Here is a 12,538-nt window from a genome sequence, read left to right on the forward strand (position 1 = left end):
TTGGTTTTACATTTGAAGCCATTCCACTTGCACCAATGTGTGGGTATGTTTTAATGGGGCTATTTAAAATAGCCCAAGAACTGCCACAACAACATACCCATGGTTGCAATGTGCTAGCCCAGGGGTTGCTAAGATGGTGTCTTCCGGACGTTGTGGACTCCAACTCCCATCAGCCCCAGACAGCACGGCCAGCGCTCATGGATGATGGGAGTTCTAGTCCAGCAATGGGAGGGCACAGTCTTGGCAAAAGAAAAAAGCAAGCTGTCACTTCAAACCAATGAGATGGGATAAATTCAGGATGGCTCCAATTCTCAGTATCAAATCTTAGCTGTAAAAGTAAGTAGTAATTATTTCAGTTAAAAAACAAACTTCCATGGGATGCTGAATATGAACACATTAAAGCAGCAACTGCAGAGTGAGAAGGGATAACTTTGAGTACAATGTTCAATGGATTCAAGCAGCCTATTAAGGGAAGCTGCGATAACTGGAGCTTAAAGAATTAGTGCTTTTCCAATCCATGAATCAAATTCATTATTCATTACCGTTGATGCCCAAGAGCCTAGCCTTCAAATATTTTGCTTCAGCCACCTCCATTAAAACTTAAATGCATGCATATTTTTCACTGTTTTAATCCCTGTATGCTATCTGGGAAATCTAAACCGTACCAACATAATAATTTGGCTTTCCACCCCAAATCTGAACTATAGCTCTTTGCATTGTGAAGTATTTTTTTTTTCAAATTCCAAGTTCCAAAAGAAAAGCTGCTTTCTTATTTTCCAGCTTGGGGAACAAAGAAAAGGAAAAGTCCTGATAAGACACGCTATACTTTGCCCTGTCACCTATGGGTAGAGTGGGTGAGTAAAAGCTATGTCACCCTACAGAACGCAACCCCTGTGTAAATTGCAGGTTTAATATACTTTTTTAGAAGGTGTGAACCAGGAAGATTCACATTTAAATCTGAGCTGAACAGAATTTATACTCCTCCCCTAGTTGAAAGCCTGGCCAGGGAGTTGCGTACATCTCTGCTTAAGATGACAGGTCATCTTACCAGCACCTGCACTGAGCAATTAAGGTTTGACAGGCAACAGACCCAGCCACCAGTGCATGCAGAGCCAGGATTCCATCTGTACCCAGCTGGACTATATCAAAGTCCAAAATGAAGATCACAGCTAATAGGATTGTTACTAAAGTCAAAGCACATAGTTATTTACTAATCACATGGAAGCTTATTTTGTAAGTTGATCAAGGCTATAGGCCCCAACCCAACACAGAAGTACAGTGGTACCTCGGGTTACATACGCTTCAGGTTACAGACTCTACTAACCCAGAAATAGTACCTCGGGTTAAGAACTTTGCTTCAGGATGAGAACAGAAATCGTGCTTCGGTGGTGTGGCGGCAGCAGGAGGCCCCATTAGTTGAAGTGCTTCAGGTTAAGAACAGTTTCAGGTTAAGAATGGACCTCCAGAATGAATTAAGTACTTAACCCGAGGTACCACTGTAACTGGTATAACGTGCATTTAACTCTGTTGAATTGTGGCCCCTGGAGAGTTCTGAGAATAGCACAGGTTCACAGTGGCGAATCAGCTCAAAGAAGGAGAACTGAGTAAATCATCAAAATAGTTTTGGATTTATTTCTTAGTGTAGATTTAAATTTATTTTGAAAGCCCTTACATTTAACACATGTACATAAGGAAGGAATATAGTTATGTACACACAATTCTACACGTTTACATCACAAACAAATTTAAGTCACGATACAATGGAAATTTTCTATATGCTGACAGTGACACACATTGAACCGTTGTGTAACTGGTTTTGTAAACCACAGAGAGGTTTTATTACAGTCGAACGGTATATAAACAGATAGATAAACACAAATTAAGATTTCTATTTTTTAATTTATAAAATGGGAGTGTCTGTAAACCTATAAAAAAGATAGATCAGAACATCCTAGCACCTCTTAAATTATGTATCTATATGGGGGTGACGCGGGTGGCACTGTGGTCTAAACCACAGAGCCCAGGACTTGCTGATCAGAAGGTTGGTGGTTTGAATCCCCAGGGTGAGCTCCTGTTGCTCGTTCCCTGCTCCTGCCAACCTAGCAGTTTGAAAGCACGTCAAAGTGCAAGTAGATAAATAGGTACTGCTCTGGTGGGAAGGTAAACGGCATTTCTGTGCGCTGCTCTGGTTCCCCAGAAGCGGCTTAGTCATGCTGGCCACATGACAAGGAAGCTGTCTGCGGACAGCTGTCTACTCCCTCGGCCAGTAAAGCGAGATGAGCGTCGCAACCCCAGAGTCATCCGCGACTGGACTTAACGGTCGGGGTCCCTTTACCTTTACCTATGGGGGTGACTGAGCTGAATGACAAGCAGTGTCAAATTATCAGTCGCAGTCCAGGTGTTTATTGCCTGCAGCTGGAAGAAACCCATGGCCCCATCTGAGCTCGACAGGTTGCATAGCATCTGGGATACTATCATGTTGAAATGAACATGCTAGATTCAAACCTGAGAGGATAGGATGATGCACATTAAATCTGGTTAACATTTTCAGCCTTCCAGGACACAATTCATGCACATGCATTTGTGTCATTTTGTATATATGGTGAAATACATGGTTTGTTTGCTGCTGTTATTAATGCTTAAAAATCACCATAATTTAGGGGAAGCAACAAAGATTTGATATTGCAAATGCTAGGACCTCCCCTCCGAGGTATGTCTTGTGCCATCACTGTATGTTTTGTCAACAATGAACGCCCCTTTTTTATCCAGATCTTTTGTTGCGTAGACACCTTCTTTCCTCCTGAAATTGCTGTTCAGTGCAGCTGTTTTGTTGCTTTGTCGCTACTTGCCTTCTAGTTTTATTTTACTATTTTAATGTATATTGTAATTGTTTTAATAATGAAATTTTTGCTACCTGCCCTCAAACCATTCACAAACAACAAATAAATAAATAATGCTCAGCAGGGACAGGGAGAGAGACGACTCAGCAGTTTCCTTTGAACAACAACAGCAACAAACCAAAACTCTATAAAAATCAAGTCAAAGCGTTTCCCTCTGACCACCAACTCTTCCCACCCCCGGAGCTGAAACAGGAAATATAATGCAACATGGGATCATGGACATGTGGATATTAATTTCATCTCAAAATTGGGCTCTTGGGTTCTATTGATTTAGACCAGGCTTCCTCAACCTCGGCCCTCCAGATGTTTTTGGCCTACAACTCCCATGATCCCTAGCTAGCAGAACCAGTAGTCAGGGATGATGGGAACTGTAGTCTCAAACCATCTGGAGGGCTGAGGTTGAGGACGCCTGATTTAGACTTCCACTAAAGCTTCCATAGTTGTGGAAGGTGCAAGTCACAGCAAAAGGGATAATGCTTACATTTATAGTACACTGAGATACATGAGGAACCTACTCATTCTATTCATTGTACTTCTATATCTTGCTAATGCCTCCCATCTCTTTCCCTTGCAATGTCATGTGGTGCTGAAGTTTAGCATCAAGCACACTTATTCATGCATACAAGCAGCTCCATCCTGATGGCAATGCGCACATGCCAGCCAAGTGGTATCAAGCGAATGTAGCGCGAGACAATGGGTGGGCGCAGAAGGTTCTGCACAGAAGATGATCTGTCTGAATTTCCATAGAAAACCTACAGCAGACAAAAAGAAAGGTCGGGGAGCGGAGACAGATTTTATTTCACAGAAGACAGGATCGAGGCCTTAACTTCCTTTAATTCTGCATTCAGTAAGTTGGAAACATATTTAGCGACTTAAATTATTTCGTGTCACTAATTTACCAAGCAATACTGCTGCTGGTTTCTGTCACTAGAAGCAAATTACTTGCAATTACATGGTGCATGTTGCCAAATTCTGCTTGGGGAGATAAAGCAACCTCTCCAGAGCTGAATTATGTTTATACAATAGTAGGCTTTCCAGGGCGTGTAGTTTCATCCTGGCATGTAGCATGGCTAGTCAAATCCATGAAGAACCCACTAGTATAAATGAGGAGCAAGTGTCATAAATGTATTGGCTCTACATAGCGTAAAAATGTTTACGACTGAAATGTCGCTTGTAATTCTTGTCAGTTTTCTCAGTTTAGAACAAATGCAGACTTTGCTCCAATGTAATGAAATCAAGGCTAATGCAGATTCTTTTTCTCATCCTTTCCCATTCAAATTCTTTATTCAAATGTTGTCTATTAACACAGAATTTTATTCAGATTTTTTTTTTTTCGTTTTTCTTTTGGCTATCGGTGAAACAAAAGGCATGGCAAGTCCAAACTTCAGGGAGATTTGGGGTCGACTGGCAATTAGCTTAGAAGCTCCAGGTTGTGAAAGCTTGTACAGTACTCAGAATTCCTCAATTCTGAACCTGAGTGCAGCAAAACTGACAATTGATGAGATGCTAAAGAGGTGGCAGAATATGGTATTCAGTGTGGACTTTGCCACCTTGGAAAGCAGCTATAACAAGTAGCGGATTGTATGAGAATCTATCTGCTTAAAAATATCACACTCATTGCAACATCCTCTATTATACACAGCAGTGCTCTTTACAGCCTTTGCCCCCCCCCCCCGCAATTTACTCAGGAGAAAATAATATATTTCCAGTGCCGTAACACTTTAAAAGTTCTGCTTCTTTCTACAGTATATTTCACATTACAGAAACACCGTTTTTCTAAATAAATGTGGCACTGCTTACCTCCCACTAGATTCCCTATCAACAGTATCAGGGAAACTCAACCCTCTAATCTGTTCTAGATGTAGGTAAGTTGTTGCATGTAGCAACTGGTTCCTCTGGACATTTCCATATCTGTCAAAACACACATGCAGCCAGTTCAATCGCAACCTTCCTAGTTGAGTGTTGTGATGGCTGGTCACACACATTCAGCCTTCTGATTTATTTCCTTATCTATTTATTTACTGGGTGATCAACTGAAGTATGGTGCATAAATTTTTTAAGAGGGGATATTCCTTGTCCCTCACTTTATCGGGGCACATGAGTTTAACAAAATGATTTTAACCACTAAGAAGTAACCCCAGATAAGTGGGTTTAGAATCTCAGCCTTGGACTCAAATTTGATTGTCAAGTACTGAAAGTCAATGAATACTAGGATTCATTTTTATTTGAATGGGATTGTTCATCTCGACACACTCTGTTCTGAACAAATGCCAATGTGGGAACATCTTCAGAAAATGCCTCTTTCAGAAAATGCATCTCATACTGACCCTGTTGTTTCCTGTCTGATCCTTGTAATAGACCCAGTTCAGGTTCTCGTCAGTCCTGTACTGCACGCTGTATTTTGTCATCCATTCGTCTGCATCACACCGTCCTTGTGTGATTATTCCTGAAATCACTTTGATTTCCTTCAGGTCAATCTGCAGCCACTGGTTTGTGTCTTGGTATTTGGAGAGCCAGGCACACCTGTTAAGAGTTGCAAGAGAAAGGCATAGAAGGTTATGTCCTATACTAAAAGAAACACTTGCCAGTGAATGAGATGTGTTCTCTGAGGTCGGAGGGGTATGCAATTACAGCTGACACTGGCATGCTAGTAGTAACTTCTCTGGGACAATTTGGCAGCAGCGCTCAGACTCGTTTGCTGCGGTTGCGCCTGTGCCTCTTAACTCCACATTTTGCCATTTTGATTTATGTGTAATACCCTTGGTGAGTCAATGTAGGTGGGATGAAAGGCACCTCCAGACTGCCAAGAGTTTGAAGCAGGCCTGTGCAGCGCCCTAAGGCCTCAGGAGGGAGCAGTGGCGTAGCGTGGGTTGTCAGCAAGGCAAGTAATTTGTGCCCCCTAACCCGTGGATTTGTGCCCCCTAACCCGTGGATTTACGCCCCCTAACCCTAACCCCTAGATGTTGCGCCCGGTGCGGCTGGCCCCCCCTGCACCCCCCACGCTACGCCACTGGGAGGGAGTGTTCTTAGAATAAAGTTAGAAACTCAAACCAAAAAAGGAGCTGGTCCCTGGTGCAGCCAACTGGCCAGCTTAGCCCTTTGAGGCCCAGGGCGAGTGTACCTGGCTGCGCCCCTTCCACACCTCCCTCTGCATAGGGCCTAGTTTGAGGGAGGAGTTCAAGAACATACTATGGAATTTAAAATTGTACAATTAAAGCGGATTAAGATGCTCCATCACCCTAGTGTGGCAAAAACTCTAGAAACAGCCTGTTGTATTCAAAGTAGCGTTAAGGAATCATGTAATTATTTGGTGGACTGATGAGAATCATAGAATCTTAGATTTGGAAGGGACCCTGAGGGTCATCTAGTCCAACCCCCTGCAATGCTGGAAACGTTTGCCAAACATGGGGCTTGAACCCACGACCCTGAGATTAAGAGCCTCACGCTCTACCAGCTGAGCTATACCGGCTATACCAGAGTATGATCCATTAGCAAAAGGATTTCTCCTTGCACAACGGAGTGTTCTCCCCCTCTCCTCTGCCCTGTCCACCCCCTAAATCTGTTCTTGGGGTTCCCTTAATTCTCTGGAGCATATTTTGGGATGGCGCAGGGCATATGGGGGGAAGGGAAGGAAAGGAAAGGAAATCCTGTTGCACTAGCACTAATCCTTGTACTAGCACAACTATTTGGTTGCATTAGGAAAATGGCAAGGAAATGCACACCATATGCCTTTCTGGCACATTATATACACAACCTGCAAGCAAACCAAGAGGAATGCAGGGTGGATGCTCATTGTCATATAATCTCCCTGCAAACAAGTGAGAAGGAATGCTCCATAAAAACTAGCTATAATCTAACCTCTGCATAAACTTTGCACAAGCAAATTAGAGCAAATGCTCAAGAAATATGTAATTTAGAGGAGCCGTATCAAAATGTATTAATACAGCCAGCAGGAAGAATAACTTGTTGACATGGTGGCTGGCAGGAAGCGACAGCTGGGGGAACAAAAACCAGGAGGAAGTAGATCAGCACAACAGCAAAAAGCAGGTGAGACAAAGAGCAGAGGTAATTGAGCAGACTTCTAGAAAGAGAGAGAGAGAGAATTTTACATAGTGTCTGGCTGACTCTTTGCTGGTCAAAACATTAGGAGGAAGATGTGCTGCTTACCCAAAACCTTGCCCGTTAAGCCGGGCCTTGTTTGCAATCCATGAAGTGTACCATCCAGTGTACTGCTCTGGACTGGAGCAGCTTATCTGGTCTGGAGTAACAGCTCCTGACTCAAAACCAAGTGGCTTGTGATAGGGACATTCTGTAATCGAACAACAAACATTTTCAAAAGAGTGTGCACAAGTACAAAAATCTCCTTCTCTATCACAGGGCTGGGGAACGTCTGGCCCTCCAGATGCTGATGGATATCAACTCCGATCATCCCTGATCACTGGCCATACAGGCTGGGGCTGATAGGAGTTGGAGTTCAATAGCATCAGAGAGGCCATGGATTCCCTGGCCCTAAGGCTCTCTTACAGAGGGTGAGATGCAGACTTTGTTTTACTAGTAGACTGAAGCATTTAGGAAGAGTAGAAGTTGGGCTGCTTTGTTTCCTCTATTCCTTTTGTTGATTTCTGAGTCCGTAACGTTGCTTTCCTAGCCCACGGAAAGTATGATGCCTGCATACTTTCACCAGCCAAACAAGGTACACAAAATTGCCTTGGGAATGTGGGAGGCCACTGTCAGAATTGTGCTGTGTTGGACCTGCATGGAGTTGCCCTTTTGTATGAATTGCCTCTAGGGATGGAGGAATATGTCAATTTTGGTTTCACACTGTTTCTCAGTATCAGTTCTCCACATTTCCACATCAGTTGGCGAATTTTTTTTTAAAAAAAACCCTCATGAAAACTCACCAGCATATTAGTGCAAATTTCATATTTGTATGTGATTTTGCCAAATAACTTTTGCAAACCCATTTTTCCCTAATGCAATGCATTTTGGAATGCTATGTTTAGGGCTGGATGCATTTTTATTTTTTATTTTGCACCATTTACTCTGGTATACGAACTTTTGTATGTATTGCTTGGCTGGAGAAGCGCATTGCAAAATTCTGAGAAGTGTGAATGAGATAGGCTTGCCTTTAAATACAAACTGAATCCAATTTCTTACCCCTCCTTAATCACCACTTTCATTTTGATACTACCCATGAACTCCCTGTAATGAGGGCATATTTTGTAGTCTCCATCACCATGGAAATCACAGTGACGGTATGTGTTGAAGTCTTGCAAACTATGTTAAGTAAAACTGGGCTGAATTGCCTGCAATGTTTACAAGAAACGAGAGTTTTATTTTTAGTAGCACTAATCTCTAGCTAACACAATCATAATATACTTAGGAGGTAACCTTCTGTTCTAGAAAACCATCGTGGAGAAAGAAATTACCAGACAGATGTCTGGGGACTGATGGACCAAGTCAGTTAAATTATTTAATGCTGTTACCATTGACCTTAGAAGTCTCTCTGTGTGCTGTGCATTAGAATGGCATCCCTGCCTAGTTTCTACCACCGTATATCTTTTCTCCGTAATATGGCATTTGAAGGTGAAACTCTTTCTCAGCTAATACTACTATGTGGTTTTAGTTATAATGAAGATGGTGGAAAATTACAGGGTTGCATTTATTTTTTAAAGAATCCTGCAAAATTTAACACAAGTAAATTTTGCAAAGACAAGAATCAAATTACTGTCATTAGATTTGGGGGGGGGGGGTGAGAGAGAGGGAATGACACATTATCATTTAAGGGTTGCATTAAATACGTAACATAAAGCTTCATCTGCACCTTCCCCATCTTAAATGCTAAGTGTAGGTGATACAGCTTTTATCAGGACCACAGTGCACGGGGTAATAAGGTGTGATCATTTCCCAGCTATCATCCCAATGGAAATCCGCTTCTAAGCAGCAATTTAAACTTAGGAGCTTTTCTTTGTAATTGTCATATTGTGGGGCGGGAAGGTGCTCACAGCTGGGGAAGGGTTAAACCTCCTTCCAGATGTTGCTGAACTACAACTCCCATGGGCCATGCTGCCTGGGGCTGATGAGAGTTGGAATCTGGAGGGTGACGAGTTCTCCAGTTCCCTCATAGGTAGTGGTGTCCTCAGTGACTTTCCTTCAACATTGGGGTTCTGTTCCCCTGGGTGTGGCAAAGCCCAAGCCTTCTCCTGAAAAAGTGCTAAAGATTTATTTATTTTAAATTAAAACTGGCTTTGGGTGGCTGCGATGGAGGCCTTACTCACAGGTTAAGTAAATATAGGCCTGTGCTAGAAGCCATGATCAGTCAAAAGTTCTTACCTGGCATGCATTCCAGATTGTTTGTCCCCGAGGACCATACGGAATTTGGACTTCCCTGACAATCACATTTGCAGGCTTTACTGTGCCAGTGTTCCAGTCTGTCATCCTAACAGAGCGGAAAAGAAGAAGGAAAGAAGCAAACTGGTGTAAACCCTGTTCTCTTAATCCCTGCCATTTCCACTGGCCAACACAGCAAGTCCAAATCGCCGCCATTTTGACATAGAAACAAAGGACAGCTCAAAGTGTAGGATGATGAATGCCAATGACTGCTATATACCTGAATATAAGTTCCTAAGGGGCACTATGCTTTTATGTAGAGGAGTCTCAGAGCTAATCTTCTGCGAAGAATATCTGTTGTTACTTACTAGGTTTCTCAATTTGAGTACAAATTGAGTACAAGCTTTTATTTTAGAAATATTGGGCAGATTCTCTGCAGTGGCCAAGAGAAAGTTGGGAAACAATGCAATTCATCAGAAATCTGTTTTGCTCTATTTGCTAGAGAAGCCAAAATACTGTGCAGAGACCTATTTGCATATTAATCGGACTGACGGTATAAATTGACCAGTTCCCTACATTTAATTTCATGTTGCAAGTTGCAGATGACTCTTTTGTATTACTTTTGATGATTTTTTAATAATGTTTCTTTAAGCAATAACAGCTTGAGGTAGCAATAGCTCCACGATAGAGCAGCTGCTTTGCATGCAGAAGTCCCTAGGTTCAAGCCTGGCATCACCAGAATGGAATTCCAGAGAGTCACTGCCAGTTAGTTGCTAGATGAGGTAGGTGAGACAATGGTCAGACTCAGAGTTTAAGGCAGCTTCCTGTGTTGCTAGACACCATGGCAGTCATTATCAGGCTTTGCTTCTCTCCTCCCTGCCCACCCAAAAATCCCTCCTCTCTTCTTGCTTAAATAACTACCAAAGCTAATGTGAAACACTGCAGTTTGTGTGGGCAGGTGTGCAGCTCTCAGTTTAAATAATAATTTAAAAAACAGCTTCTAAAAGCAAGGGGAAGAGCAAGATGTGAAATTAATCATGTACATTTAAAGAAATTGGCATTACTAAGATAGCAAGTGCACCCTGATGGCATCATAACAAAGTGTGGTAGAGAATGGGCAGCAGGCCATACAACTTGCCCTCATGGCCAAGGAATTATCATTGCAGGCAGGAAAGGGAAGCAGGCAGATAGATGGCAGGCAGTATACGGCAACGTGCAGCAGCTTAGCTGTGGTACCTTGTGGGGAAAGGGCCAAGCACTCTGCAAACTACTTGCGTAGGAAAGCATTTCAAGTTTTTATGGTATCATAAAAGCAAAGATGTTTTCAAGAGGCTGAGCGAGTCAGAAGGAAACAGAAAAATCAGAATGATATAACGATTTGGTTGTTGCAAGCATATGAATATGCACACTGTTGACATTTCCATAGGTAGGATACAATCCAAGGTACGAATCCAGTGGTGCACCCCCCAGTCCTAAAAGCAGTTGTTCTGCAGGGGCGCCTTTGTAAGGCAAGCTGATAAAAAATATACATGCATGTGTGCATATGGGAGTAGGTAGGTGAGGTATGTCACTCTAGGTCCAAACTGTTGAATAAATCTCCATTCTGCTACAAAATTCACTAGATGACCTTGGGACAGTCACCATCTCTCAGCCTAACTGACCTCACAAGGTGTTTATGGAAGTAAGATGGAGAGTGGGGGAGAGACACGCATGTCACCTTGAGCTCCTTGAAGGAACGGGATAGAAATGGACTAATAAAAACAACAAAAGCAATAACGAAAGATCCATTTGGTACAGCGTCTCTGTCCAGTTGCACAATCTATTGACATGGCATCAAATATGAGTTTGTTTAAAGCAAGTTCACAATATTGCTTCTGCGGTGGAAAGATGTGTTCTGGTACTATGCAAACACTGGAGGGGTGTGCTGTTAAATATTTGCCAGAAATCATCCAAGGACTAAATGACCTGAAAACATAAATACCAATACTATACTCTAATCAGTGAGTGCTGGAACGGTCAGCACAGGTCTGGATAAAGCTCCAAAAATATTTGGATATTATAGAAAGAAGTTTAAAGGGCCTACCTCTGCTGGTGACAATGCCAGCATGGCTGTACAGCAGAGATAACGCAGCATGGTGGGAAACGACAAGAAAACAACAGTTAAAAGCATAGCGATAACTCGTGAGGTACTGAAATGAATGGGAAAAGGCATGGAAATGAATCACATGGTTGCTCGTGCATCATGAAGTACCGCATTGCAATGGATGACAAACTGTGGGCAGAAGCAAAAATGGAGAAAATTGTACTTTCCATAAGCTGTTTGTTATGAATTAGCCAGAGCCCAAGGAAGAAGTGTACTCCAAACTCCCTAATGTTAATCAAATCTGGCTGGATATGTTTTCCTACCTGAAGTTTCTTAACTTAGTTCCTTACCTCTCTCTTTCCACACTATGAAGAGCTGCCTTAGCCAACCCAGGGCATTCCAGGTGCTTTGGACTACAACTCTCAGCCTCAGCTGGAAGGTCCCAAGATGGCACCTGCCTGAAATCAACAATTCCTTCTAAACCAGGTGTCAGGCACATTTGGTTCTCCAGATGTTACTGAACATCAGCTCCAGCAAGCATGGCCAAGAGCCAGGGATGATGGGAGTTGTAGTTCAGCAACATCTGGAGATTCCCCATACCTGTTCTGGACCGTAGGGATCTGATATGCACACAGAGTTTCCTTGATGGGAAAGGTTTCCCCATTCATAGCAATGTATAGTGTATCTCCATCTACACAAAGACGACCATATAAAGGTGCGATCCTGCTTGTAGGGAAAACTCTGCGTGTGCAATCAGAGTACATAAGGAACTCTAATCCAGAGCATTTTGATCTTTATTTTTTCAACACCAAGAATCCTGCGGCAGCTTAAAGACTAACAAATTGATGGAGGTTTCATGGGTTACTGCCCACTTTGGCACAAGGTGGTTTAAAGGGAGATAAGAAAATCAAGAAAACTAAAGAGGCAACAGTAGAAGCTGCATAGCTCCATATCAAGGAAATCCAGTTAGCACTGATCCATGCCTATTGCAGTCAGAGACCACAGGTGCCATGCCCCTAGTGTTCACTGGTGATATGTTTACACAGCATGGAAAATTGTGCAAATACCTAAAGTGTGATGGTTCAGGCAACACGTAGATCTAGGTGGGTGATCTATCCTGTCTGCCTTCTCTACCAACTCAAAACTTGACTATGTATTCCTCTACCATAAAAGTGGGCAGAAGGTAGATCTGAATCTACACAAGTATCTCTGTGTCATTTGCAGT

At 42.6% G+C, this 12,538-nt stretch overlaps 1 protein-coding gene across 2 annotated transcripts in view; it reads right to left on the reverse strand.

The window, feature by feature from the left end:
• Positions 1-1,636: 1,636 nt before the first annotated feature.
• RS1 (retinoschisin 1) overlaps positions 1,637-12,538 on the reverse strand; it is a 32,477-nt gene continuing 21,575 nt past the window's right edge. For both annotated transcript variants that reach the window (XM_083502127.1, XM_083502126.1), the window contains exons 3-7: positions 11,314-11,339; positions 9,234-9,339; positions 7,068-7,209; positions 5,228-5,423; positions 1,637-3,652 (exon numbers count right to left, since the gene is read on the reverse strand). In XM_083502127.1, coding sequence (XP_083358253.1) covers positions 3,500-3,652; positions 5,228-5,423; positions 7,068-7,209; positions 9,234-9,339; positions 11,314-11,339 — 623 coding nt within the window. In that variant the 3' untranslated portion in view covers positions 1,637-3,499. The remainder of the gene's footprint in view (positions 3,653-5,227; positions 5,424-7,067; positions 7,210-9,233; positions 9,340-11,313; positions 11,340-12,538) is intronic.

The sequence above is a fragment of the Podarcis liolepis genome (genome assembly GCF_965112155.1).
Source record: "Podarcis liolepis genome assembly, chromosome: 4".
NCBI classification, from domain to species: Eukaryota; Metazoa; Chordata; class Lepidosauria; order Squamata; family Lacertidae; genus Podarcis; species Podarcis liolepis.